General features: G+C 46.8%; 1 protein-coding gene across 3 annotated transcripts in view; it reads left to right on the forward strand.

Annotated features, from left to right (window-relative positions):
• Positions 1-25,784, forward strand: part of DDAH1 (dimethylarginine dimethylaminohydrolase 1) — a 91,625-nt gene that overhangs the window by 19,040 nt on the left and 46,801 nt on the right. Inside the window, exon 1 of one of the 3 annotated variants that reach the window (XM_040565528.1) lies at positions 17,918-18,312. The exons of 1 other annotated variant lie outside the window; for it this stretch is intronic. In XM_040565528.1, the coding sequence (XP_040421462.1) occupies positions 18,007-18,312 (306 nt within the window). In that variant the 5' untranslated portion in view covers positions 17,918-18,006. Of the gene's footprint in view, positions 1-17,917; positions 18,313-25,784 lie in introns of those variants that run through there. One more of the 3 variants, XM_040565527.1, reaches the window with a different exon arrangement.

Genomic DNA, 25,784 nt, shown 5'->3' on the forward strand with positions numbered 1-25,784 from the left:
CGGTGATGGCAGGAGGTGCCGCTCAGGGCCGTGGCCACAGCTGGTTTTGGACCAGGAGCAGAGCAGCCGAGAGGGGCACCAACTCGCCCTCTGTCCCAGCGCATCTCTTGCACCCGGGGTGGCGGTGCCGGTGTCACAGAGCACCGGGTGCCGGTGTCACAGAGCAGCAGGAGCTGCCGGTCTCTGCCCCCCCACCTGTGACTTCGTGCTGTACATCTGCTTACGGAGGTGTGTTTTTTATAAATCTTAGAATTTGGAAATCACAGTATAAAGGTCAGCCCCTGTCCAGCCACCTTCTGTGTGAGCCTCTCCAGTGCCCCGATGCAGCCCCAGAGCTGACGGTGATCCCCTGAGGTGGGAAGGAAGGAGCCAGGCCAGGACCTGGGCCTGGTGGCACACATCCAGAGCAGCCACATCCCACACTTCTGCTGGCAGAGCAGGGAAACGAAGAAGCTGTGTTCCTGGCACACTGCATGCTCTGAACGGATGGCACTGAGAGAAAATTCACCCAGAAAGGTGTTTGCACAAAACACCTCCAAGCCTTTCAGGCATTTTTTTGAGGTGGGGACAGGAAGGCATTGGGGGAAAAACTGTGGGTTGGAAATGTATTTCCAACTATTTTTAAAGTAAACAAATTCCTTTTGAAGTTGTGGGCTTGTTGCATAAATTGTGCATTTGACAGAGTAAGTGGTGGGATGTTATGGTAATTACTAATGTCCCTTGAATATTTGGTTAACCACTGTATGTAATCCCACATGCAGTAGCCTTTCCAGGGAGAATTTAGATTTACCCTTTGGGCAGGATTAACTGTTAGTCTCTTGTTTCAGCATCTTTTCAATTATTTGATTCCAGCACAAGGAGTTTTCCATTTTGGGGGGAAAAAAAAAGAAAAAAGAAAAAAAAAAAAGTTGTCCTTTGGACGTCTGACTTTTTGAAAAGAGAAGAAAAAAGTTCCATTCTGTACCTGGGCACGATGAGCTGTGAGGCGACTGCTTGGGCCCAGGGGAGGAGCAGTGGGAAGTCTGTCCAAATGCTGGAGACCCCAGCTCTGTCGCAGAAATTGATTTTATTTCTCTCCTTCCTGGATCCAGTGAAACATACAGAAAATACATTAGTGTAAGTCTGAACTCTGTGTTTCAGGTCAGATTCTTGCAGAGATATTAACATTTGAGAAGATACGCATCCCTAATCCTCTTCTCTGACTGGTATCCGAAACGCCCGCACCGCCCCACCCTGCCCCCAGATTTTTTTCTTCAGCCTGTTATTTTATCCTCCCCTTCCTTGTAAGCTCTTCCTGGCAAAGTCTCCCTTGATTTACACCCTGGAGCGTGCACACACCCGGCGGCATAGCATCACGGCAGGAAGGTGACCCGCAACCTCTCAGCTCAGTTTTCTCTGCGGGGAATGACACATCCTTGGGCTATCACTTTGCGAGCTAGAAGAATTGCCAAGCAGTACAGGATCTCTGTTCTGTCTTGTCACTTACCTTCATTCATCAGATACTTCTGAGAAGGGTGAATCCTTCCAACCCAAACAGTGTCTAGACAGATGGACACTGCTGGGCCGAGAAAGACTTCCTTCCCTAGGCAGGAAATTCTTCAAGCGTGTGTTTAAAGCCTTGTTGTCTTCCGTGGGATTTCAGCATGAGCTTGGAGATAGAAGCATATGCAACTAGTTGATCTCCTAAATCGGAGGGTTTTGTACGTGTATTGAGTACAAAGGTACACCTGTGCTTTCAGAGGAATTTCTAGTCTGGGTCAGATTGCCTGGATAGGGTCTGTAAGTGGTATCAGCACCTCTCTGCCTAGCTGTACAGCATGCTTTCATAAATTTTATTTGTATCCAGTTGTTATCCATTTTCAGCTCATTTTTATGTGGTTGGGATGCTCGTCTTGTTCGTCATTACTGTGACAGGGCATGTCTTACCGTTCCTCTAGCCAGAGCTCCACGGTGGTGTGGTTTGTGTGGGCTTGGAGCACTCTTTGAATCCTGCCTCGCTCACTTTCCTACCGCTGATGCTTCCCTTTCCTGATTTCCATCGTTGTGGTAGTTTCTCATATACGCGCTCAGGCGTCACTGGCACTGCTCTGATACCAGAGTAGAAAGCAGACTCTGTAATTGCTATCTTTGATACCTTCTGTTTTAAAGATATTAACTGCAAATAAAATAACACATCACAGCCAACAAGAAATTTCTTACCCACAGAAATCCTTATAAGCAAGTTAAAGTAAGATCTTAGCTCATTGGAGTACAATTTGAAGCTTAGGAAAATGTCAGATGTTAAGCCTTTGTGCTCTTCTGTATAAAATAAGTCTGGGTCTGGTTTCCAAAAATGACATTAAATACAAATTAAATACATATTTCACTAGAGATGGGCCTTTTTATAACTCGCAAAAGTTAAAAGGACAAACTTTGGCCAGCTCTCAAATGTAGAAACCATAACAATAGCTGCGGTGCCTTTTTGGATGTAGGAATGGGATAGCAGCATGGCATGAGTCATTTTATTATTTAGATCTATGCAATAGAAATCCAGTAGCATAAATATTTTACAGTATGTATAATTTCTTGATTCATCTTCCATCTTTAGCTCACATGCAGTCTGCTAGCTTTGGCCTTTTAAGTTATTTACTACTAATCACACTGTAGAATAAACTGGGCATAGGAATTTTGTAGATCTTAATCCACATCAGTAAGCATTTATCAAATACTAGAAACAAACGTTGCAAATTCCATTCATTTTCATCCTGTTTGGCAATAGAAATGGCCTTCCCCGTGGTAAATTGGCACTGCCCAGGGATTTGCTGGGTGCTCTAAGGGAAATTCTCTTATTGATGACAGCCCAAGTTTCCTGGCCAGGGATCTTAACAATCCAAACTTAAGCAAGACCAAAAGCTGACTATTTCCAACAGGACTGGGGACAGGGAGTGGGGGACAGCAGCTTCGAGGTCTGGGCAGCGGTGCAGAGTGGGGTCATCGTGCACCGGGTGAGCAGGGCAGCTGCGGGCACTGGCTTTTCCCCTCCTCAGATCCCCGGTGTGCAGGTCCGTCCCGCCAGCCCTGCCTTCCCCTGCCAGCCCTGGCTGCAAGCCGGTGGGAGAAGGGTTAAGTTGTATCGCAGTGTGACATAACGTCCCGAGAAGCTATTGCAAATAACTGGGTATTACTTTGTTTGCATTGCGAGCGGTCTGGTGAGAGTGAGTTTGACGAGGGATTTAAAAGAGAAGCAGCAGTAAGCTGAGCAGAATTAGCAAAACATTTCCTTATGGAGATGTGGCAGAAGAAAGAGAAGAAAACATTGCTCTGGGAGAGCCTGAAAGGAGCATCAGGGATGTGTATGTAAGAGCAGTATCAGAGTCTGAAGGGACCAGGGATGGGTTTTTAAAGGAAGGGCAAGGGGCAGATCTGTGGGTGGTAGAAACATTGATCCTGAAGTCAGAGGGACCTAGGACGGCTCCCGCCAGCTTTGGGTTGCTCTGAGAAGCCCAAACTTGGCGAAGAACTGTGTGGAGGTCCAGTTTTGATGGATCCTTGAGTCAGACGGCTTCAAAAGCAATGCTTTAGCAGGCTGTAGGGGTGGCTGAGTGCCGGGTTGGCAGGAGGGGCACTGTACTTGCAGCCCAGTGCAGATGGCCAGGTCAGCCCGGACTTGTCAGGAAAGTTGTAGAGAAAGAAACGTCAGAGGCTCGACGCATTTTGGGAGGACGGAAGGAGTAAGGAAACGAAGGCACCAGAGGTTATGGGATGCTGAAGGCTTGCATGGAAGGAGGGGCGGTGGCACTGCTGACATGGATGGGGCAGGAGGAAGGGGCTTCGGAGGAAGGTGAGGATTGAGTCTGTCCTACTGCGAGTCCTGCGCAAAGTCAAACGCCAGATCGAGGGCTGCTCTTCACTCCTGCCACCTTGGTGGGGAACCCCCCAGGACACAGAGATCTCTGTGAGGACCGGCATAGCTGCTGGTGCTGGCGGGGGAGGGAGGAGGACAGTACGCAGGGATGTGGGCAGCCCCAGGGGCTGCTGCTGCAGCCAAGAGCGTTGGTGCTGCTTCCCACTGCCTCCAGAGCAAGCTTTCTGCAGCGGTTGTTGGTTTCTGGCTGTCAAGTTAAAGCATCAGCTCCAAGGCCAGTCATAAATCTTAAAATATATTACAGCTCTTAAGAGGAAGCAACCCTGTGCCACTCTTTCTAAATATTTCTAACTTATTTCCATAAAAATGACAACTTTACAGTAAACCGTTGGGGTTCGGGCACATCGTAAAGGAATTGGTCTCACCTAAACTGGTGTGCACAAAACCCAGCTGCGAAGGAGCTACACCTTTTGGAACAGACATCCCTTTTGTTTAATATGAGACGGTCACATACGTATGCCAGCACCAGGCTTACAGGCTCCTTGTCAGACAGTATGTTGAGCACCCAGACACTCAAAAGTTAGGAAGACTCAACAGAAAATAATGCAACAATTTCTAAGCAATTCTTAATTCCGGGTTGGGTGAAGTAGGCTCATTTACATTTAAATACCATAAGCTGCTGGAAGAGTTTGAACTTTTCATTATGTTTGGAAGAGAGCTTTTGCTTTTTTTCTGTATCTCATCTTATTCTCTTATTTACAGCTGGCTCTTGTCTTTTCGCTGCAAGGCTTCTCATTCATGAGCTGATCCTTTGCGTGAGGTGCACTGGATGATTCTGTGTCTTTCCTAAGCTGGCCTTCTGTTTCAAAAGTCCTAGACTTTTCTGTAAGCTCCTGCACCAAGCTATAGCCGTGAAAAGTACCCCAGATGTTCCTAAACCTTTTCAAGAGCTTCTCATCACTTTTTCCTGTTTTGCTACCATTTGTTGTAGATTAGAGTAGCATTTTGTGGGTGGAGTGTTTATCAAGGTGGTTCATTTGTGATACGTTAATTCAAGTTGCTATTTGGGTTTGCCAGGATGATTTTGTGTAACAGGTTTTTGTTATAAAAAACATAGCTGACCTTTAAAGTCCAAAGGCCGTATTTATGAATGACTCATCTGCCCTCAGAGAGGCTGAAGATTACAGTATGCAAACAAAAGATGAAACATACTTCTCCCATGTAACTTCTTGAGAAAGCAGTATTTGCCTATGGCATTCACCAAGGGAGCTTTCCCTTTGTGTGCAGGATGAAAATGGGGCAGGCTACAATAAAAGGCATTGTTGGTCCCAGCATGCAAAGAATGATGATCCAAGAACCAAAATAATAGAAAAGTGTTGGGAGGGAATTTAGTTCCCAAACATGTCAGGATAGCTTCAGGCTTACTCAAGTTTTGATTCAAGCTTCTCATTCTTCTTAAATTCTTTCCAGGCCAAAATGAATTAAATAGTTGCTAATCCTCAATCATGCAGTGTTTCGCTGGGATCAGTGTCTGAGGACGGCCTCGCCGGGCAGCGATTTCAGGCTCCGATTCCTCAGTGACAGCAGACCCTGGGGAATCGCGTAGTATGTACTTTTGTGCCGTGATTATGATCTGTCCCTTCAAATTCCACCGCTAAGTTCTCTGCAGGAGAGGCCTTCGTGCTGTTTGTCCTGGAGAGCATCTGTCATGATAGTCAGCAATATGACAAAGTTTTGCACCCGACGTGTGTAATGGGGTATAAGCTATCGCCTTTACGGAGCTGGTTTCCAGACTAGAATGTTGCCTGACAGCTGCGCTTACGAAGCATTGAAATTAGGAGAGGAAAACCGGTCTTGCTGTGCCGTACCTAGACAGATAGTGCCATCCCCAGACTTAACACAACTACATAAACGTATAAATTGTCCTTTTTTTTTCTCTTGCTATCAGGATGTTGTCCAGTTGAAATGATAACTCTATTAACAATGAAATAACAAGGATAACAGTAAAACCTTTCCACATAGGACTTTTTTCCCCCTAAACTTCTTTGTAAAAATAACGTCTCCTAAGAAGTTCAGAACATGTCTTTTTCTCCTCTTGGTTATCCCTAGTGAAAACCCATAGGGTCTGATGCCAGACAGGAATTTGCGGTAGCAGCTCAGTGTAATAACTCTGTAATTTATGTCCTACGGCCCTATCAAATATCATTACAAACCATGTTCCTAGTGCTGCAAATTACACAGCATTCACCAGTGTGGGAGATGGCATGTTGCCTATTGTGAGAGATGATCCCACACCTAGAAGTGACTGGCAGCTTTTATAAAATAGCCAAGCATCCCTTTTGTGCCTGGCTGGTGAAGGACAGATGGTCTTTTTCTTCTTCAAGGAGAATTCCCATCAGGCTTTATTTGCAATAGTTAATGTGCATATGAATCATTTGTAGTAAAGGAGAATGAATATAGTATTTATTTGCAAACTAAAATGCATCTAGATGAAGTGAAATTATTAACTATTTCTTGTACCAAAAGTAGTTCTGGTTGTTCAATGTTTATTTTTTCTCTGACAATGGAGATAATTTTCATTATCTCTAAGGCACCCCTGTGTTTGTCTGGCAGCATAAAGCCATTTATACCTGCCTCTGAGGCCTCACTGCCCTTCCAGAGTGGTGCAGCAGACACTGAGGATAATGAGAAAAAAAGGCATAGGATAAGTTAATATCCTTAAATGTTTGTAATAGTCAGCCTTCCTCCTCCTGGGAAGTTCATATGTAGATTGGAACGGCCCAAGGGGAATGACTGATTCCCTTTTACCCTTTCTTGTCTCTTCTTACCTTTGATGTATCCGGTAGCTTATTTGTTCTTTGGTGAATAAAGTTGAACCCTGTTCAGCTAATCTTGTGGATTAATAAAAATAATCTAGCCTCTGTGCAAACACAAGGTGATTTATACAGCACAATGACTTGAGCATTGTGGTCTTGAGCTGTCAGGCTAAGTGGGATGGTATTTTATCTTTGACTTTTTAGAGCTTTTAGAGCCCTTGCTCTTGGCTCCACAGGTACTTAATGGGTGTTCCCACTTTAATTCGTAATAAAGTGATAATCATGATGATAAAAGAAGAGTCCTGAGCTTTTAGTGGCTTTTCTTTTCAGTGTGCTTTGCACAGCTTCACTAATTGCATTAGATTCAGATCTGAATTATTGAAGGCTTCTGAAAACAAAAAAAAAACATGTTTTGGTCAAGGACAATTAGGAGGCGTTCCTGGAAACTGTTTGCACCACTCAAGTTCAGCTGTCCATTAGGTACTATTATTTATACAGTACGAAAATGTGCCAGGAAAATTAAAGAGATTTTAAAGAATTTTTTTCTGTATTGTTCCTAACAAGAGAAGTAAAATCTGCTCTTTCCTGTTAGAATCCCAACCTGCCTCGGCTCACAAAGGCTGTATGAACAAAGTAATGCCAAAATACATAAAAGACAGGGCTTCGTTTCCAAGAGAACCAGGCAGGTCCCTGGATGTCACAACGGAAGAGCTCGCCGCTCGCCTTTGAGTGCTCTGCGCGGTGTGTGCAGCTGATGCCGCGCCGTCCTGGAAAGCTGCTCACCTGCTCACGCGGACGAGCGGGCAAAGGAGGCACCCGCAGGTGCTCTGCATGCACAGTCCCGCACGCAGATGCAGCCTCACTTTTAAGCCATCGTTTTATCTCCGCACCGGCCTGTGCTGCTTTTCACTGCTTGTAAATGCTGCTCTGAAGGGGCTTGCAGTGCAGAGCCCGGGCGGTGAGAGGGACGGCTAAAGACAATCCGAGGTAGTTCGGTGCAATAAAACAAGTGGCTGGTGAATGAGCAGGCAGGAGAGCAATTCTTCATGGAAATTCAGTAGGAGGTGAAAAACAGTAAAAATGGAGTGGGAGAGATAAGACGTTGCCTGGATGGGCCTTGTGAAAATCCCGTGTGGTGGCTGCCTGGCCTCTGCAGGGGGGCTGGAGGCAATCGTGGAGCATCCACTGGCCTTTGGGTGGACCGCTCACTGGTGGAGCCAGGTGCAAGCAAGGATATATTTAGATAGATAGATTGATATTAAAGAAAAAAAAATCAGTGCTAGCAACAGCAGCAGGTATGACTGTAATGACCTTAATGAATGTGGCCCAAGGGATGTTTCAGGTAGAAGGAGATACGTGAAATTTCTTGTGTGTGTAATTAGGACACTTGGCAGCTGGGTGAGCTTTAATTGCCATCCAAAGCTCCCGATCTTGCCAAAGAATGAAGAGAGCTATTGATTTCCATCTGGACACACAATTTACTTCTTAGTGCTCATCAGCCCGATGTGTATCTTCATTCTCTGTCACTGCTGTGTGCAAGCTAAAGCTGCTTTCATCTGCAGATTTCAGGTGGGGGTTCAGCTGAATATGTGGATAGAATTGCAAGGAGTTAATTGTAAAATAGCCTTTCTAACCACACTACCAGTACACGATGTGCTGTCAGCTTTGGAGAATCTCCACGTCTCTATGTCCTTAGATAAAGCATCTCATTGCTGTAGTGTCCAGTTGCTTCCCAAAAATAAAATGGGCACAGAAAGATCCTTCTTCTCTCTGGTTAACAAGAGCAAGGCACTGTTTATTTTATGACGTGTGTTTGTTTATAAATGTGGTGTTACTGAGTGGAGGACTAGACAAAAGAAGTGGATTGTGCATTTCACTTTGAAGACACTAATGCCCATAGTCAACATGATCCCTTTTGTGGGTGACTTCCAAATTTCATGGGCTAAATGCCACATTTTTGCCCTGTAGTTGACAGTTTCATTGTTCCAGGGGAGCACAGCTGGTGCAGGTTGCGATCTTGAAACAGAGATATGAGAAAACTCATATGCAGACACAAAGTGTAGCAATTTAACTTGGAAAAAAAATAGGGGGAATGTTGCAGGAAAAGGTTGAGAAGGGAGCAGGAGGTAGAATTGCCTTTGCAAAGCTACTGAAAATACAGATTTGCTGTGATTTACAATTCAATCTGCAAATAGCATCATTATGCACAGTTTCAGATAACTAATCCAGCATTGTACGTGTAATGGAGATTGGTGTGCCTGTGCTGGGTGAATGTGTGTATGGCTTTCTGAAATTAAAAAAAAAATACAGGTTGGAATAATGAATTCCCTTCTGTTGAGGAACTGATAATTAGTAAAATGCTACATATTCAGCAGATACGCCTTACACATACAAGGAATTCCATCGTATAGCGCCCCAGGCAATTGTGCTCTATACAGTAAAAATAATCACGGTCAATAGTAAAAATTGTTAGACGTACCCGATTCTAGCAAAATGACTTTGCCCGTGTTTTCATCTGAAGTGACTTTACTGGAACAACTCTTCTCCTGACAGCAATGATAAGGCAGAATCAGCCTCCAGATATCTAAATACCGAGGAAGTGTGCCAAAGTTAAGTGATGGTTTAGAACTTAAGATGAAAGTGATACTTGACTAATACCTAAAAAGGAATCGTCTAAAAGTAATATTGTGTAATAAGAGTTTTTATGTTTTAAATTTATCTTTTTTCTGACTTACCAGGAAAGAAATGCCTACCTTGGATTAGTACAGTCATTCACTAGTAATATCTCACTTTTTTGTGTGTTTGTCTTTGTTTAAGAAAGATTTAATCTGAAGCAGTAGGGAAAAAATCATTTCCAAATTCAAACATTCTAGGAGACAATGATTTATTTACATTTGACTTTAATCCCATTAAAATAGCCTGTAGTGGAAAGCAAACCTTGTACACGGACAAGATAGTGGAGGTAAAAAAAGGCAAGTTTTAGATCCATACTTGCCAACTTTAGAATAGGAAAATGATGCATTTTCTGTTGGTTAGTTAGATCTTGAATTTCATCTTGTCCTATTAGAGTATTTTTAAATCATGATGTCACTTCTGCTTTACTTTCATGTATATATATCTCCCTTTCTAATCAGGAGATGACAGTATGCACAGCACAAGTAATCTGGTACCTCAGACAGCTGTTAAAATACAACAGCTATTGATACATCTCCTTTGTTATTCAGTGTTGGATCATAGCCTCATTTTATACTCAAAGTAGTTCTACTGTTTGTAACAAAATACTTCCCACATGACACTGTCTTGTCATCTTCACTGTTTCTAGTGAGATTTTGAGAAATGACTCATGGTGTGGTGTGTCCTACTTAGGATACTTCAGATGTTGCTTTTACCGAAGCGCTTTCCCAGGCCCTTGACTTTCAGGTCTTGAAAGAAGAGAACCCAGAAGTGTAAATGCCTGAAGTAATTGGTTATTTTTAAAGATAGGTCTTTCTCTTGTGAAAAATATCTAAAAGAATGCTTTTCCCTCTGCTATTAAAAAGATGTTTTAAATTGCTTTATACAGTTCCACTCCTGCTATTTAATGCATCTGTGGAAGTGAGCAGAGAATTATACTTTAGGTCTATATATCCTGTGAAACTACGACCATAATCATTAAATAATTATATTTTATTTAGATGCACAATAAAATTCCTTCCATTCCCACTTAATGTGCTCATTACCATATGGTATTTCTTCTCTGATCCTGTATGGATTAAGAATATGAGCATTTTGTGGTACTAGTCTAGATATATTTATAGCAGTAAGGAGTAGAACTGGCAAAATACACAAAGTATACTTTTCTGTTGCTGCTTTCGGAGAAATCAATATGAGAGCTAACTGCTTTCAGTGCTGCCTTTGTCTTTGCAGTTATGTTGTGAAAGGCATAACTGGTCCTCTACACTTCATTTCACAAACATTTCGAACAGACCTGAATTTATGTGGTCAGCAAAGCTATTGGCAAGCATACTCAGTATGTGAACTGATTTCTTCTAGTTGTTTATTAAGACAACATTTATTCCTTTCAAATAATGTGGCTGGCAATGTTTGTATGTCTGCCTAAAATTTTAATGGTTGAATTTCTGTAAAATACTGAATTGCTATCAAATGTAAAAGGATAGAAATTCTGAAATATCGAGAGATCAGGCCAAAATGTGAGCAGCAGTACAGAATATTTGCAGCACGTTAATTTACATGTTATCAGAAGTCCTCAGGATTTGGGGGAAAAAAAGAGTTGTAATCATCAGTTTCAAGACATCATTAAGAAAAGGTGAATGAGATCTTTAACTGGTGTACCTGCTTGTTCTTTGGAATACGCTGAGGTGCAAATCTTCAGTTTGGGTTGTGCTGATCTGTGGGATAATTCAGATGGACCCTACAAAACCATCTTCATGAAGGTCAGTAAGAACGCAGCTACTCAGCAGTGCTCTGGTTGTAGACTGTCCGTGCAAACTGCTTGCAGGACAAGCGAGCAGGAAACATTTACTCAAGCGATGTGCATAAGGAGAAACGATCCTAGTACTGAACACGGCGAGATGGTTTCTGATCTGGTTACTGCCATTTGGAAAGATCTTGAAGTTCGGTAGGTGCTTCAGCTCAGCACTTCCTCAGAATCAGACATTAGGTGGTGTCAAGGGTGCCTCAACTCCTGCTGCTCTGTCAGTTTATTGCCTGAAGCCAGTGCTCCCAGCGCTGCCTCCAGACCCAGCTGTGTGCCGTGGCTCTGCTTGCCAGGGAACTTGTGCGCAGTGGTCGTTACATCCTTTTCTGAACTGCACCTTAACTGTTCCATCTCTCCATTTTCAGCTGGTGCATTAGAGGTATCCAGAAACCTCAAAATTAAGTAATAAAGAACAACACAAATTAAAATGGAACAAGCTGATCACCCAGTATCTCGTCAAGTCTTCCAACCAGTGTCACTCCCCTGTTTACTACCTGCTTCCTGTGGAAACACTACAGATTGTTATGGTTTGGAGGGGCAAACAGCTATTGAATATTTGTGTTTGAAGAAGAAAAGATTCTTTTATGTCTATTCTGTGACGGATTACAGCAATGCTTATTGCCATAAGCCTGGATACATTAATACTGAAGCTAATCCGTGCATCTTTTCATGTTTTGTAGCTTAACTCTGACACTTAGGACAGTATATTAATAAACTCTGTAAAAAAGCATATTGGAAACCTTTTACCTTCTCAGTTTAATTTGTGATGTATTAACCTGTTTGTCTCTAACACTAATCTTAGTGCCAAAGGAGCTGGCAAAAGACCTGCTTGTCCTTTGCAGGCATGCCAGAGAAACCACAAAGTTGTTGACTTATGTGAATACATTTACATATATGGATGTATATATAGGTGTGTGTGTTTATATATACCAACACATTTTCTTTCTTGAGGATACAAAAGCTAATTCCACTTTACCATCTTCATGTGAATATACAATTTCATAGTTGCATTTGCAAGTTTTTGACCAAATCAACACCAAAAATGTACCAAGCATTTACAAACCGAGGTAAAAGATGCCAACGTGACAAGAAAGGCTGGGAATTCATTCTCAGGCAGCTGGCCACTGGAAGGAATAAGAAATGCAAACTAAGAAAAGCAAGAAATGGTACAGCCAAATGTCATTGCATCTTACTGCTGAGCTTGCAAGGGCTTTTCAGGCAATGAAATGGAAGGACAGCTTGCCACACCTGCGGGGTGCTGCCAGCTGGTCAGCTGGCTCCATAGAAAAGGCAAATGGAGACTTAGGGTAAACATTAAAAAGCCACTCAAGTCACTTTGTAAAGGGCTTGGGTCCTTTAGAAAATATTAACCTGGATCAATCAGCATTTTTAGGCTCTTGGGTTTTTAGGGATTAGAGATATATTTTTGCTGGAGAACTGACGGAAAGAAAAAACAGCATGTGCATCACCCCTGTCATATCGTTGCTTCCCTGTTTCAGCAGCTATGACTTACCGAAGAGTTCATCCCACCTCTGGCAGCCTTTTTGTGCTGCCCTTCCCAGCCCATGGGGGCACCTGCAGCGCTGCTCAGGCAGCCACCCCACAGCAGGCATTTTGGGATTTGTGAGACACACTGAAAATTAGCTGCGTAAGTGCGAATGGCATGAGCCATCCCTCTTTCTACTGCTGGAGATATTCCCTTGCCAAGCTGATAAAAAGCATACTTTATTAAAAATGCCATCTGATACCAGGAAAAAGTCTTATTGTCTAATTTTCCCAGGGTAGCCACAATGAGAACAAATTACAAAGCACTTACGCTAGCCCTGTCTCCTCTTTCTGGCTGGCATAGTATTTCTGGCGTATTGCTGGGAAGTATATCCATCAGGGAAACAAATGGTGTCTTCCTATTCCTTTCTGTAAGAGAGATGTCAAATATTGTAATTCAGCACAAATTCCCACAAATTACTAGTCTTGCTTTTTAGTGCCTGTTGTCTGAAACTGTGGTACCTAACCCAGGCTTTATTTATTTATTTATCTATTAATTGAACAAGAGACTTTCCCCCTACAGAGGAAGGATGGCAGAAGTGCATGTAAGGCATGGTGCAGGTGAGGAAACGTGAGCACGGCACATGAACAGAACTGAGCAGCTCCCTCCCGAACGATCTGTTTGCTCAGCCGAGTAGCTGATCCTGGTGGTACTAGTGCAACCTATTGTAACAAAACACGTGGGAAGGCTATAAATGCTAAGAATGCCCTGAGCCTCTGAGTTTTGTCCAGGCTCTTTGGTGCCGTGTGTCCTGGCAACAATGCTGCCAAAGCTGACTTTTAAAGAATCACCCTTTGACAGCATTGTCCCCCAACAACTGCTTAGCTGTCAGCTCAGGGAAATTCCTCCTTCTCCAGAGTATGCGAAATGCCAGCTGAGAACAGGCCCGGTTCATCAGCCCATACCAGACAAAACAAATATTGTGTTTCTCCTGAACCAGCTATATATAGAATTAATCTGACCGTGGTAAGGCTGTGAGATAGCTCGGGTTCAGCTCAGGCGAGGGAAAACGCTGCTCCCCGCACGCTGGCAGATGCACTGCTGCTTTACACCATCCAGAGAGATTGGTCCCTCTTCCAAGAGCAGCCTGTTACACAGAGAGCTAAGTCTGTTCAGCATTTGGAAAACATAAAAGGCTCTGGAGTTTGTCCATGTGCTGGGGCAAAGTTAAGAGAGGTGATACGTTGCCTAAGGCGCCCGGCCACTTACTTAGTACAAATACTGTTCAATGGACTCATGATGTTGTTTTGCATTACAGTACCAGAGCCGAAGTTGAAAATTAGTCATCTAGGCTTTTTAAGCCCTTTGAATGACTTTTCATGTATCCAAAGGATGATTAAAATAATATTTTCTTTTTTATGGCTGTAAGACCCAATCCTGTACCTTTGCTAAGAGAATGAAAGACCCTTGGGTCATAACGGGAGCTTTTCCTGCAAAGTGTCTGCCCCTGTTCATAATGGTGTTTGGCTAGGAAGTAATTGCACGGGTCTTGTACTGAGGTGAGGAATCCCTTAAACTTGTACTCCTTTTAAAAAGTGGAACTCGGCGTCTCTCCATCTCTCTGGTACAGCTTCAACCACCACAGCGGGAAGTGCTGATGTCTGAGGGGCTCGGCGGCCTTCTAGTCCGGGGTCTTCAATGTCTTGAGTTTCAGGTGGCTCTTAGTTATGGTGTGCGAGGTTGTCATTAAGGCTGTAGACCCAGAGATGTCTTTGCAGCCTTCTGACACGTCCGAGCAATCAGCCCAAATCCAAATTCTCTGTTGTCATTGTCCCACAAACTGTTCAACAGCAGTGAAAAAAAGTATCAGTCATTTCCAGCGTAAAAATGATAAGAGAAGCCCAGGAATGGAAAAGACCTCCTGTCATCCATCCTTCTTCCCCAGCTCGAGCTTTCTGCTCCTGACAGATACATTTTTAACTTCTTAAGAACAGCTGGTATGGCAGCTGCACATTGTTCCCAGGCAATCTTTTCCTCTGCTCCTTATTGTTAGAAAGTTTTCCGTACTTTTCCTTGCAGTAATCTAAGTCCCATGCTTGTCTCCAACCTTGTGGGTAAGGAGGACAAATTATTCCCTTCGTCTTTGCAGCAGCTTTTCACGGAGCTGCAGGCTGTTCTCAAGTCACGGCTGTAAAAAAATCTTATCAATATGCTGCTGGAGATTTTGTCAAATGGATGAAATTTTGCTCTGTTTATTGATGACTTTTCTGTCATAACTTTTAAGCCATATCTTCTTTTTCGATATCTAATGCTTTCTCCTGCAAGTGAATGCGCTGTTCACATGTGCTTCCTCAAGTACATTTTGCAAGGCAATTTTCTTTTCACTGTCATTGCCAGCAGATGACTCTGTGTAGTGTCAGTCAAAAAAAAAAAAAAAAAGGATTCGCATTCTTTTCTATATTTTCTGTATAAAGTGTTTTCTCCTTTCTACATACAGCTTTCTATGATAGTGCTTGAGTGGTCTGCGTTATGTCTTCTGTTACCAGCACGGTTTTCTCCTTTTGCCTGAATTCCATAAGGTGACACAGCTTTTTTCTTGCTGGGAGGCAGCTTTGTTCTTTAACAGCAGTTGCTCCAGCAGGACAAAATTACCAGGAAAATACTGGCTATACAGCAAGGCAGACGAGAAATACTATGTAGATGACTGTAGCTGACCCATTTTGTATTATTGCCTATGATGAATTTTAACATAACTCCTGCAGGACTGTGTGAACACATTCCCTTATGTAACACTAATTTGTGAGCAAACTGATATTTTGTTAATCTTATTACAAATACGCAGTTTTGCTCTGACTGCATCTGTTCCTAGATTGCTGATGGTGCCTTTCTGTTCAACATAAATAATTGAACAATCACAATCAGCAAACAGTTCGTCATTTGTATGTACACTGCACCTTTTATAAATTGGTGGAGCTAGACAGGGCTTTGTCTTTCTACTGTGGTAATTATTTCTGCATAACCTTGTCTAAATAGGTAACGTTTTATGTTTCCAAAGCACGTTACATTCTCTGCATGCCGCTGCCCGTGAAGAGATTCTCCTTTCTCCAGCCCCGTCCCCCACAAGAGGAAGGCACGCCGGAGATGCTGGCTGTGGTGCTTGGCCAGCTCCCGCGGGCCACCTCAGGTCATCCGGTCAGTGGCAATGCCTCCAGGGCAAACTGCACTGTCCTATCGTATAATATGCAGCCAAGATGAGTGCGTGGCATCTCTCAGTGAGATTTAAAAATTGTCAGAGCATATAAATTCGTAAGGTATTTATGAAAGTCAAAAAATCTGTATTGACTGGAACTTTCCGATTGAACGGCTGCAGGAACAAGTCTTTTCAATACTTTTTCAGATAGGAACTGGCAATTTTTTAAATTGCGGAAAGATAGTAGCATTTCTTCTTCCAGCTAAAAGTTGTGCTAACAAAAAATAAATAAATAAATAAATAAAATGAAGACTGACAATGGCCAAATCCCAAATCTGTAAGGTGTAAAAATCAGCCTTAATGATTGTGGAATGACCACATGTTATATATACTCTATGAGCTATTGAATACTGTATACCAGAAATGGTATAGTACCATTTGTAGTTGTTTCTCAATAATTTAAATTGTCGTAAATGATAGCAGCTCAATTGCCTGACCATTTGTTTAAGGAGAATAATATTTGCACATGATTCAATGAATCACAGTTATTCAAATAACTGCGCCTATGCACGTTAAGTAAAGGCAGCCGATACAGTGTATTTGGAGAACGTGTGAAAAATGCAGATGAAAATCTAGTCAGCTGCCATTTTAGAAACACTCTTGATATTTCCTTCATGTTACTACTCATAAATCATATCCCCAAAAGATGAAATGTGCTTGTGTCCACGACAGCACAACCAAGGCAGGTGCCCGGGTTTTCTCTGAGCACCAGAAGGGAGCAGGGAGCCGTGTGCTGGGGGAGTTCAGTGATCAGAGGGACACCCGAAACAGCCTCGCCAGGAAAAGAACAGCTGGAAGGCAAATTCATGTTCCTCCTCTCTTCCCATCTGCTCTGGTGAGGAGAGACTTCGAGGTACCCGGGAGGGCACCTCCCTTAGCGCGAGGCCTGGCGCGGAGCCGAATCCGCTCCCTGCCTGCGAGCCAGAGGTGCGCGACTGGAGGGGCCGGGGAGGGCTGGGCCTCCTGCAGGGTGACCTCACGTCAGGATGAAGCCTGGGGAAAATCCAACGGGGGGAAGTAAGGGCTTCTTTTTAGGTGAAATGATGGAAAGTCCTCATTGATTCAGTCTCCAAGGCAGAAATGGAGCAGAACACTGGTTTCCCTACCACCCTGCAGAGGTGGAGACTTTGATACCTTAAGGGAAGGGAAGAAGGTGGACAAGCTGTCCCAATGAATGGTCCCATAGGAAGGCATGAAGAGTGATTTGGTTTTATTTCCTCTGGATTGTATCTGGAACTGCCTTCCTTCACGGGAGGTTCTCCATTTGGCTTTATGGATCAATCTCCCAGCCACCTGCCCAGTCCCAGGGAAACAACAGGCAGGAGCGGACAGACAGCGCGGCACTTGGGCGTGACAGAGCAGCAAGCGGCCTTTCTGGGCCGAGCCTGGCTGAACGTAGAGGCGCAGGGAGATGCAGGAGTTTGGGCATGGTCGGTGTAACTCCGTGGTTGGAAGAGCACTGCACGCCTGGAGCTTGGGTTACAGGAATGACCTTGTACCCAAGTAGCTCCCCGAACTGCTTGGAACAGTCAGCGGGCGCCTTGTGTCGGACTTGAACAGGCTGAGGGGCAATCAGCCTTTTGGCCCTCGGGCTGGTGCAGACACGGCACCGCCCCGATGCCGGGACGGCCGCGGTGAGGGGCAGAGCTCGAGGTCCATCTCCCACACGCCGGGCGTCGCCCAGCCGGCCTTGGGGGTTACAGGCCGGGCACGGACCCCCCAGCGGGCGGGAGGGCGCGGGGCCGCCGCGGGGCCGTGCGGTGGGGCCGGCCCCCGGCCCCCGGCCCCGGCCCCCGGCCCCGGCCCGGCCCCGGCCCCGGCCCTGGCCCTCGCGGGGCCGCCTCACGGCGGGGCGCGGCCTCGCCCCCAGCCCCACCCGGGCCGGGCGGGTCCCAGGTAAGCGGCGCCCGGCGGGGGGCGGCCAATGGCGGGGCGCGGCCGCCGCCGCCAGCCAATGGCAGCGCGCTCGGCGGCGGCCCCATGGCGCCGTGCCCGCTGGGCAGCCAATGGGGCGCGGCCGGGCCGCGGGCGGCGCTTTATCAGCGGCAGGGCCGGCGGCGCGGAGCCGGTCGCGGCGGTCCCGGTGCCGGCGGCGGTCCCGGCGCGCGTCCCCGTGCCGCGGCCCCGCGCAGCATGGCCGGGCTGGGCGGCGGCCCCGGCGCCTTCGGGCGCTGCACGCACGCCGTGGTGCGGGCGCTGCCCGAGTCGCTGTGCCGCCAGGCGCTGCGCAGCGCCGCCGGCCCCGAGGTGGACTTCGCCCGCGCCGAGCGGGAGCACCAGCTGTACGTGGGCGTGCTGCGGGGCAAGCTGGGGCTGCGGGTGCTCGAGCTGCCGGCGGACGAGAGCCTGCCCGACTGCGTCTTCGTGGAGGACGCGGCCGTGGTGTGCGAGGAGACGGCGCTGCTCACCCGCCCGGGCGCGCCCAGCCGCAGGAAGGAGGTAGGGGCCGGCACCGCCTGCGCGACCCCCGGCCCCCCGGCTCCGGCCCGCAGGTGCCCGGCCGGGCTCGGCCCTTCCCTTCCGCCGCCGCCCGGGGGTCGCTGCCGCGGCGCGGCTCGGCCCCGGCCCCGGCCGCCGAGCGCGGCGCTTCGCGGAGCTGCCGCCGGTGGTCTCGGCCCCGGCCTCTGCCCCGGCCGGGCGCGGGAGGTGCGGGGCGGGGCGGGGGCTGCAGCCGGGCTCCGGGTGCTCGCGGGGCGCCTGCCGGGCGCGGTCCGGGCGGGTGGCCGAGTGCAGCCCGGCTGCCGCATCCTCGGGGGGCGAGGAACCTTTCACCCGCAGCCTGGAGCTGCGGGGCTGCCCAGCTGGCCGCTCGCCTTCCCGCAGGTGTGTCCCGATGCAGCCCTCTCCTGTCTCGCAGTGCCCGTCCTCCCCAGGGACAGGACTCGCCCCGTCATCCCCGGGCACCTGCTGCTGCCCATTGTCAGTGAGTGCCCCTGGCCTGGCTGGCAAGTACAGCGGGGAGTGGTCTCCGTGGCCTTGGCATCCGTAGTATGGGTATGGTGCCCTCAGTCTAGTAATAAGGCTCACTTGAGTGTTGTCTGACAGTGAGACCCAGATGGCTCACAGCTCTCGCACGCATGCACCTCCATGTGCATACACACGTGTGTGCGCTGCTTCAAGTGCATCCCAGTCCTCTTCGAGGCAGCAGCACCAGAGCGAAGCTTCCAGCAGTGGCTGTTGCTCAGCTGGAGCCCAGCTGAGCTTTCTGTGGCCGTATCCCGTGAGTCACTGGTGTGTGTCGCCATGTGTGCTCCAGTGGCCTGCAGGAGAAACGCCTCTGTCACTGACTGTGGGCTTTGCAAGTAGACAGGAGTCTGTGTGTGGAGGTGGGGGTCAGCTCTGGGTGGATGTGCTTAGAAGGAGCCTGGGAAGCAAGGGGTGGTGGCTTATGTTACCCACCTGGTGACAATTGGTGGCACTGGCAGGAGGTGGGAGACACGAGTTGCCACCAGCTGAAAGTAAAAGGTGGTATTTCTTTGCCTACTTTGAGGTCTCAGATTATGCAAACGCACAGTGAACATGAAGAGATGAGATACGGCAGAAGAACTGAATGCGATAATGGCTGTAACTGTTTGCTCTATTTGAGGTGCCATACGGAAATGAAAAAGCATGAAACAAGGAAGCAAAGGATGTGGGATACTTGCTTCTTTGTTTAAAAAACCCCAAGTTATGTCTTCCTCTTCATTCCTTCCTCTTTGTTCTCCTCCCTTCAGTGTTACTAGCTATTCTGGTTCCACGAAGGTAGTGGATGAAGATGCATAACCCAAGGCTGCAGGGGTAGTGAGGGGGAGTTAGTGATGCTTGAAGCTGCTTGGCCCTTGAGTGAAATAATGTTGAGTGCAAGTACCTGATGGCATTAGCCATCTCCTGAGGGTTAACAGCAGCAAATGAAGTTCCATGAGTTGTATCCTGCTTATTATAAGAATCAGTCAGGTAAAACAGTCTGTTTTCTACCCCATTAACAAAAAACAAGACATGACATTTACTTACGTAATTCTAAATATGTTAAATTGTTTTAAATCATAATTAGAAGTTGCTCCCCAGCATCCACAAAATAATTAAAAAGGATTGTGCTGGAGAGGATGCATATGGTAACAATTTATCATTGAATTATGTAGTGTATTGTCAGAGGGTAATACAAAGTTTGTTCTGTTTATATTCCTTTTTGCTGGGCTAGGTTTCTTATTGATCAGCAGCAACTACTTTGCATGAAGTAGTAACTCAGACATGATTTGAAATAAAGCCTGAACATGGTAAACTCTTAGCAGAAGCAGCGGAGCAGATTTACTTCTTTCCGTGGATGACTTGTCCAGGCAGAGTCACAAATCAACATGACAGGAAGCTTTGAAGCACAATTTGAAACTTATTAGTTTCCTTGAATGAAGGGGCAATCACTCCCATGAGCTTTCAATGAATTAAAAAACAAGCTATAAATATCCTTCAGCTCCTCAGTACCTACATGGAGGTTATCAAGAGCACGGAGCCAGGCTGTTCACTTGTGTGGCAGGAGGACAGGAGACAACAGGCTTCGGTGGAAGCAGTATGTTTTAATGGGGTATAAGGAGGCTTCTCGCAGTGAGGGCAGCTGAGCAGTGAAACGGGGGCCTGGAGAAGCTGTGCAGTCATCTGTGGAGGCTTTCAAGACCTGACCGGATAAAGCCCTGAGTGACCCGGTCTGTTCTCATAGCTGGCCCTGTTTTGAGAGGGAGGACAGACTAGAAACCTCCTGAGGTCCCCTCCGACTTGAATTACTCTGGGGGTGAAGCCTGTTGTAGGTTAGGATACTTGGAGACGGGCATTGTCAGTTAACGGTCATGAAATGACCTGGTCTGCCTGCCCAGGACGTGGACAGTCACTAGATCTGGATGGCTCATGGTCTGATAGATCCACTGCCAGAAGGACAAGGCCCTGCGAAACCAGTTTTCTTATGCTGTCTCTGGAGGACTTTGCTCCTAGCCCAGCTGGCCTGGCCAGCCCGGTACAAACATGACCGGGGCTCATACTGTCAGCAGGCTCGCAGAGGAGGGAAGGCGGCGGCTGCGGTCCACGTGCAGTACGGGTTTCTCAGAGCGCAGTCTTGCTCTCTTTATGTAACACAGGCGTAACCCCATGAGTACTTCAGCAGTGCGGCTGGCGCTCGGCTTAACCCAGTTAACGCGAGGGCCTTGCGCTGAGCACGCGCTGTGGCCGTGCCTCCTGTGAGGCCTGGAGCTGCTGCGCTGGGCACGGCCTGCTCGCCTCGGCCCTGACCTGCAGGGCTGCAGGGCGCTGCTTCTGTGAAGTGTTAATGGAGGAGGGCTTGTGTCCAGGCAGCTTGCCGGGAGGCCTGTGGTGGGCCAGGTGCTGAAGCCCCGTCAGGACGAGGGGAAGATGAAGGGCCTGGGGGCTGCTGAGGTGGGGCCTGGCTGAACACAGCTGGAGCTGCTCAGCCCTCCCATCTGGCAGGCAGCTCATCAGGAGGCACTATCTCTGTCCTCCTGCACTTCATGTTACTGAAAACCGTAATGCAATATTTAAGAACTGTTGCAGCGTGTTCTTTCGCTGACTAGACTCCTTATTAAGAAGGCTTGTTATCAATTACTGCTACGCTGTGCGTAGCAGGCACAGTTCTGCAGCAGTCTTTAATAGCACTGACTGAGCTTCCAGGCTGTATAGATACTAGTGGTTCCCCTTCCAGCACCGTTGGATTCTTTACTGGTTGTCTGCCTGGAACAAAACCCAACAAAAACCCCAACCCACAGATTATTTGTTCTTGCTCCAAGTTATTGTAGGGAGGAAAAAGAGTTGAATTAAACTTGGTCATGTTCAGTCAGTACTGGGAATCAGACCAATATTTTTTTAGTAAAGTAGAAAAATTGGTCATGCATTTAATGATTTCTTTGCAAGAGGCAGGGGCTTATTCCAAGGCATTATGTTTGTGTTATCAACTTCTGAACTTATTTTAAAATTCATAGTTTCTGGAGAGTTTTGGATTTAGTAGAAATGTGAAAGCGTTTAAAGTAAGCCAGAAGTAGATACCTAATGCGGATAAGCTGGTGTTTTGTTTAGCTGTGTGCAGTCACCAGTGCACTTAATGTTCAAGTTGAGTAACTCTAATGGAAATGTTGTGATCACTGATCAGGTTCCAGCACCTTTTGTTCCAGCAGCGTGTTCTCAATTGCTTATTCCTCTAGTATAAACGCTTCACGTCACCTTCTGAACACACCAGGGTTAGATGCGGAGAAGAGCGCTGATCAGCACATTGCTCGTACTGCATAAGTTGTCTTAATGTGCTTGGGATAGCACAAACAGTGCTTCCACCATTTCTGTGCTTATGCAGGCAGATGGAAATCCAAAAGCTCAGCGAAATATAGCCCCCGCTAACCTAGCCTCTTCTTTTCAGCTGCTGCATTGGGAAGGGAGAATGGCTGGGGAAGCTTCAGGGTCTGCTGCAGAAGAGATCACTGAGTGATTCTTCCTTCAGAAGTCAAGAGGAAATGTCAATCCAAGAGCCCTCTTTCTTCCCCCCAAAACCCATTGGGGACCAGTCTGTGGGGCTGCATTCCTGCAGCATGGGGAGGGAAGACAGGCAATGAGGATGGGGTGAATAACAAGGGAATGTGCTTATCATGTGCTATCTTCTCAACAGGGTTTGGAAGAACCTCCCAGTTGCCCCTTGAGCATCTCTGGGTTCTTCCTGAATCTGCTCACCGGGTGGCAGGGCCCTGTGCGCAGCCGTGGTCCTGCCAAGCTCCCCACAGTGCTGGGCCATGTAACCTGCTGCTCAGCACCAAGCAGCCCCCTGCACAGCCACCTCGTCCTGCTCGGTGTGCTCCCGTGGGGCTGCATGGAGAGGTCATCCTGGAGCTCGTGCGTGCGCTGGGCTGTGGACCTGGCTGCAGCCTGGTGCTGCCAGGAATGGTTCGTGGGCTGGGTGGCCGATACCTCTGAGAAAGCAGAAAGCAAACAGGTGAGGAGTTGCCTGCATAGGCAGGTCTGGTTGTAGTGCAGCTGCCAAATGACAGACATCTCGTCTGTTCCATCTGTAGACCTCAGTAGTTCTATAGGATAATGTCTGTTGCAAAGTAATAGAAAAGCTTGGCTCTAGAGAAATGTTTCAAGGCTCTGCTAGCTCCTGAACCTAATTAGGCTATGGGGGATTTATTTTATAGCACATGCTAGGATGCAAGAGCCTGTATTTGCTGACTAATCACTTAAACCAGCATCTTTCTGCACAACTGGCAGAGACCTGTCTCATTTCCTTGGAGGATTAGCACTTGCTGATTGTTAGAGAGGCAAGAGATTTAAAAAAAAAAAAAAAACACCAACTTTAATTCATAGTTCTGTAAATTGTCATAGCAGATTCTGGAGGTCTTGTTCAGTTGCACTGGCTCCTTTGCGTGCACTTACTGTGCTTCACCCATGATGTTACTGATTAATGTTCTGCCTAGAAAGCTTGGGAGGGAGTCTCAGGGGTTACCCCTCTGTCATTGCTTAGTGTTTAAACCAGCTGGTGAGTAAACAGGGGCAAAAGCTTTGAGGATTGACAAAACAATTAGAAATGGTGTTAGGCACCTTTCTGCCCTCAGGCTGTGTTGTTTTTTTCTTGAATGCCTTTCCCATTTTATGCTGAAGCATACACAAGCTCCTTTGGCCTATTCCTTTCAGTGTTTGCATTCTAACTTCAAAATCAGAAGTGCAAAAGATACTGTCGATGGTTGTCACTGCTATCTGCAGCTGTGCTGAAAACAAGTCAAGAAGTCCCAGTCAGATGTAGGATAAGATGGTTGAGATGGATGCATACCTGGGCTGTGCTCGTCTTTTGCAGAGATGCTGTGTTCTCAATGCTCTCCACGCATAATTGATGGAGCCAAGTGCAATGATCTTCCCCAAAGTGTGTGCCATGTGGAGGTGTGTGCTGGGGCCTGTGCTGAGGGAAAGCAGCTTTTTCCAGGAGCAAACAGGTGCTGCCCATTGTGGGGTACAGAAGGCAACCAAGTGGCTCTCAGAATCTACATCAGTGCTTCCTGCAATTGGTTTCATTAGCTGTCATTTCAGTGTTTCGGTGTTAGTGTGTAAAATAACTGGAAAGCACCCAGCGGAGAAGTTTTGTCTTGAACAGTGTGCAGCTTTCCTCTTAAAGAGTACTTGAAGTGAGATTTAAAAAATCACTGACAGCATCAGACCTGTATCAGGAGCCTATGTAATTGTAGTCTCAGACACATGGAAGGAATGTTTTAGCCTCTTCAAGCAGCCTGCTTCAGAAGCAGGTTGTATTTGTTTCTGTGACTCTGTTCCTCCTATCTCTTTGCAGCTGGAGTGTTGCCTTGTGGTTTGGGTATGTTCTGCTTTGGTCTCAGAGTTCGTTGCTGATGTAGCTCTGACCCGACATTAATAGGGCTGACACTTCAGGCAGATGGGTCATGCCAAGAACTACATTCTTTGATTTTTCAATTTTGCTGCTGTAATCACAGATTTAATGAAAATATTAGGAAGCAGCTTCTAGTCAGATCAATATAAGTGGACTGTATTCATTATAATTGCTTTCTATCTATAGAACTGTAAAACCATCTTTAAGGATGGTCTAGGAAAAACCATCTTTAAGGATGGTCTAGGAGCAAGTTGAGTTCAATGCTCTTCTACCAGAGGCAATGTTTAGACTTTAATAAATTGCTACATCAAGTTTCTCAGCAATATCTGAGTTGCTGACCAAAAGATTCAAAACAAAAAGGCAGAAGCCAAATTAAATGTCTGCTTTTAATATCCTGTGAACACCAATTATTATTTTGCAAGCCTGATGTCAGCTTTTGTACCTTTTTAATCACCGCTTCTTTAGCTGTGATAAATAGTCCTTGGTGAGCTTATGGTTCAGTGCAAATGCTAAGTGGTTAAAGGTTCCAAATAACCTTAAGCATTTCCGTAAGGAAGTGAAAAGAGCCTTTTCTACTGTTCTGACTTATCCATATGGCTCGGAGCTACCCTGCTTCTTTCCCAAGAGATTCCTGCCCGACTGTCAGGTTGAAGCTAAATCTTTCTCTTTGGCAGCTGCCTTACTTAAAAGCGTCATAAAAATTGGTTTAACTCAGTCACTGCTGGAATCTTGTTTTGGAGTATAAATGCGGGTTCCTGACATCCCCAGTTGCTTGATGGATACATTTTTAACCTCACACTCCCTACAGTCCCACAGCACCCTGTGTACCCTGCCAAGGCGAGGGTTTGTACGTGGGCTGCAGCGCTGCCTTGCTCGCGGTGCGATCCGACAGCACCATCTGAGTGCCGAGTGGGATGCAGAGGAGCTGCTGTGCTCTGCTTCTGCCTGCTGGCTTCTGAGACGCTTCGGTGTGGGGAGCGAGGTCCCCAGCTGAGCTTCCCGAGCTGTACCAGTAGCACAGGCAGCAGCTGCTCCCAGCGCTGTGCCAGGACACATGCACAGGAAGAAGTGTGTCTAGGTTTCCCCCTTCTGCTTCTTGCATGCTTCCAGTTGCAAATTCAGCTCTGGTCTGCTGGTAATACGTGTGTGGAGTGCCTGTCCCACAGGTCAGATAGGTAGGTGCCTGTCTGTCACTTTGACCAAGTTTGTGAAACTTTTGGCTATTGTAAAATATACTTACGGCTGATTGAGGAGCATACACGTGGCGAAGGTAAGGCCCTCTGGTTTGGTCAGATGGGATTTGGGGAGAGTTAGTAACAGGTGCAGTTGTCCTTAATGAACTCAGTGCCTCCAGTTGTCTCTCTTGGTGAGGGCACCAGAGCGTGCAGCATGTCGACAAGCACTACTGGTGTAAACACTGACCTTTTTAATTAAAGCAAGCACACTCGGGCTTGCATTTCTGCCAATACTGTTCTTCTGCCCTTGCTGGTTTCCCAGGAGTGATTCTGGAGAGGCGAGTCTGGTACTCAACCTTGGCTGCAGGCACAGCAGGACTGCGCTG

Source organism: Cygnus olor, chromosome 8 (genome assembly GCF_009769625.2).
Source record: "Cygnus olor isolate bCygOlo1 chromosome 8, bCygOlo1.pri.v2, whole genome shotgun sequence".
In the NCBI taxonomy this organism is placed as follows: domain Eukaryota; kingdom Metazoa; phylum Chordata; class Aves; order Anseriformes; family Anatidae; genus Cygnus; species Cygnus olor.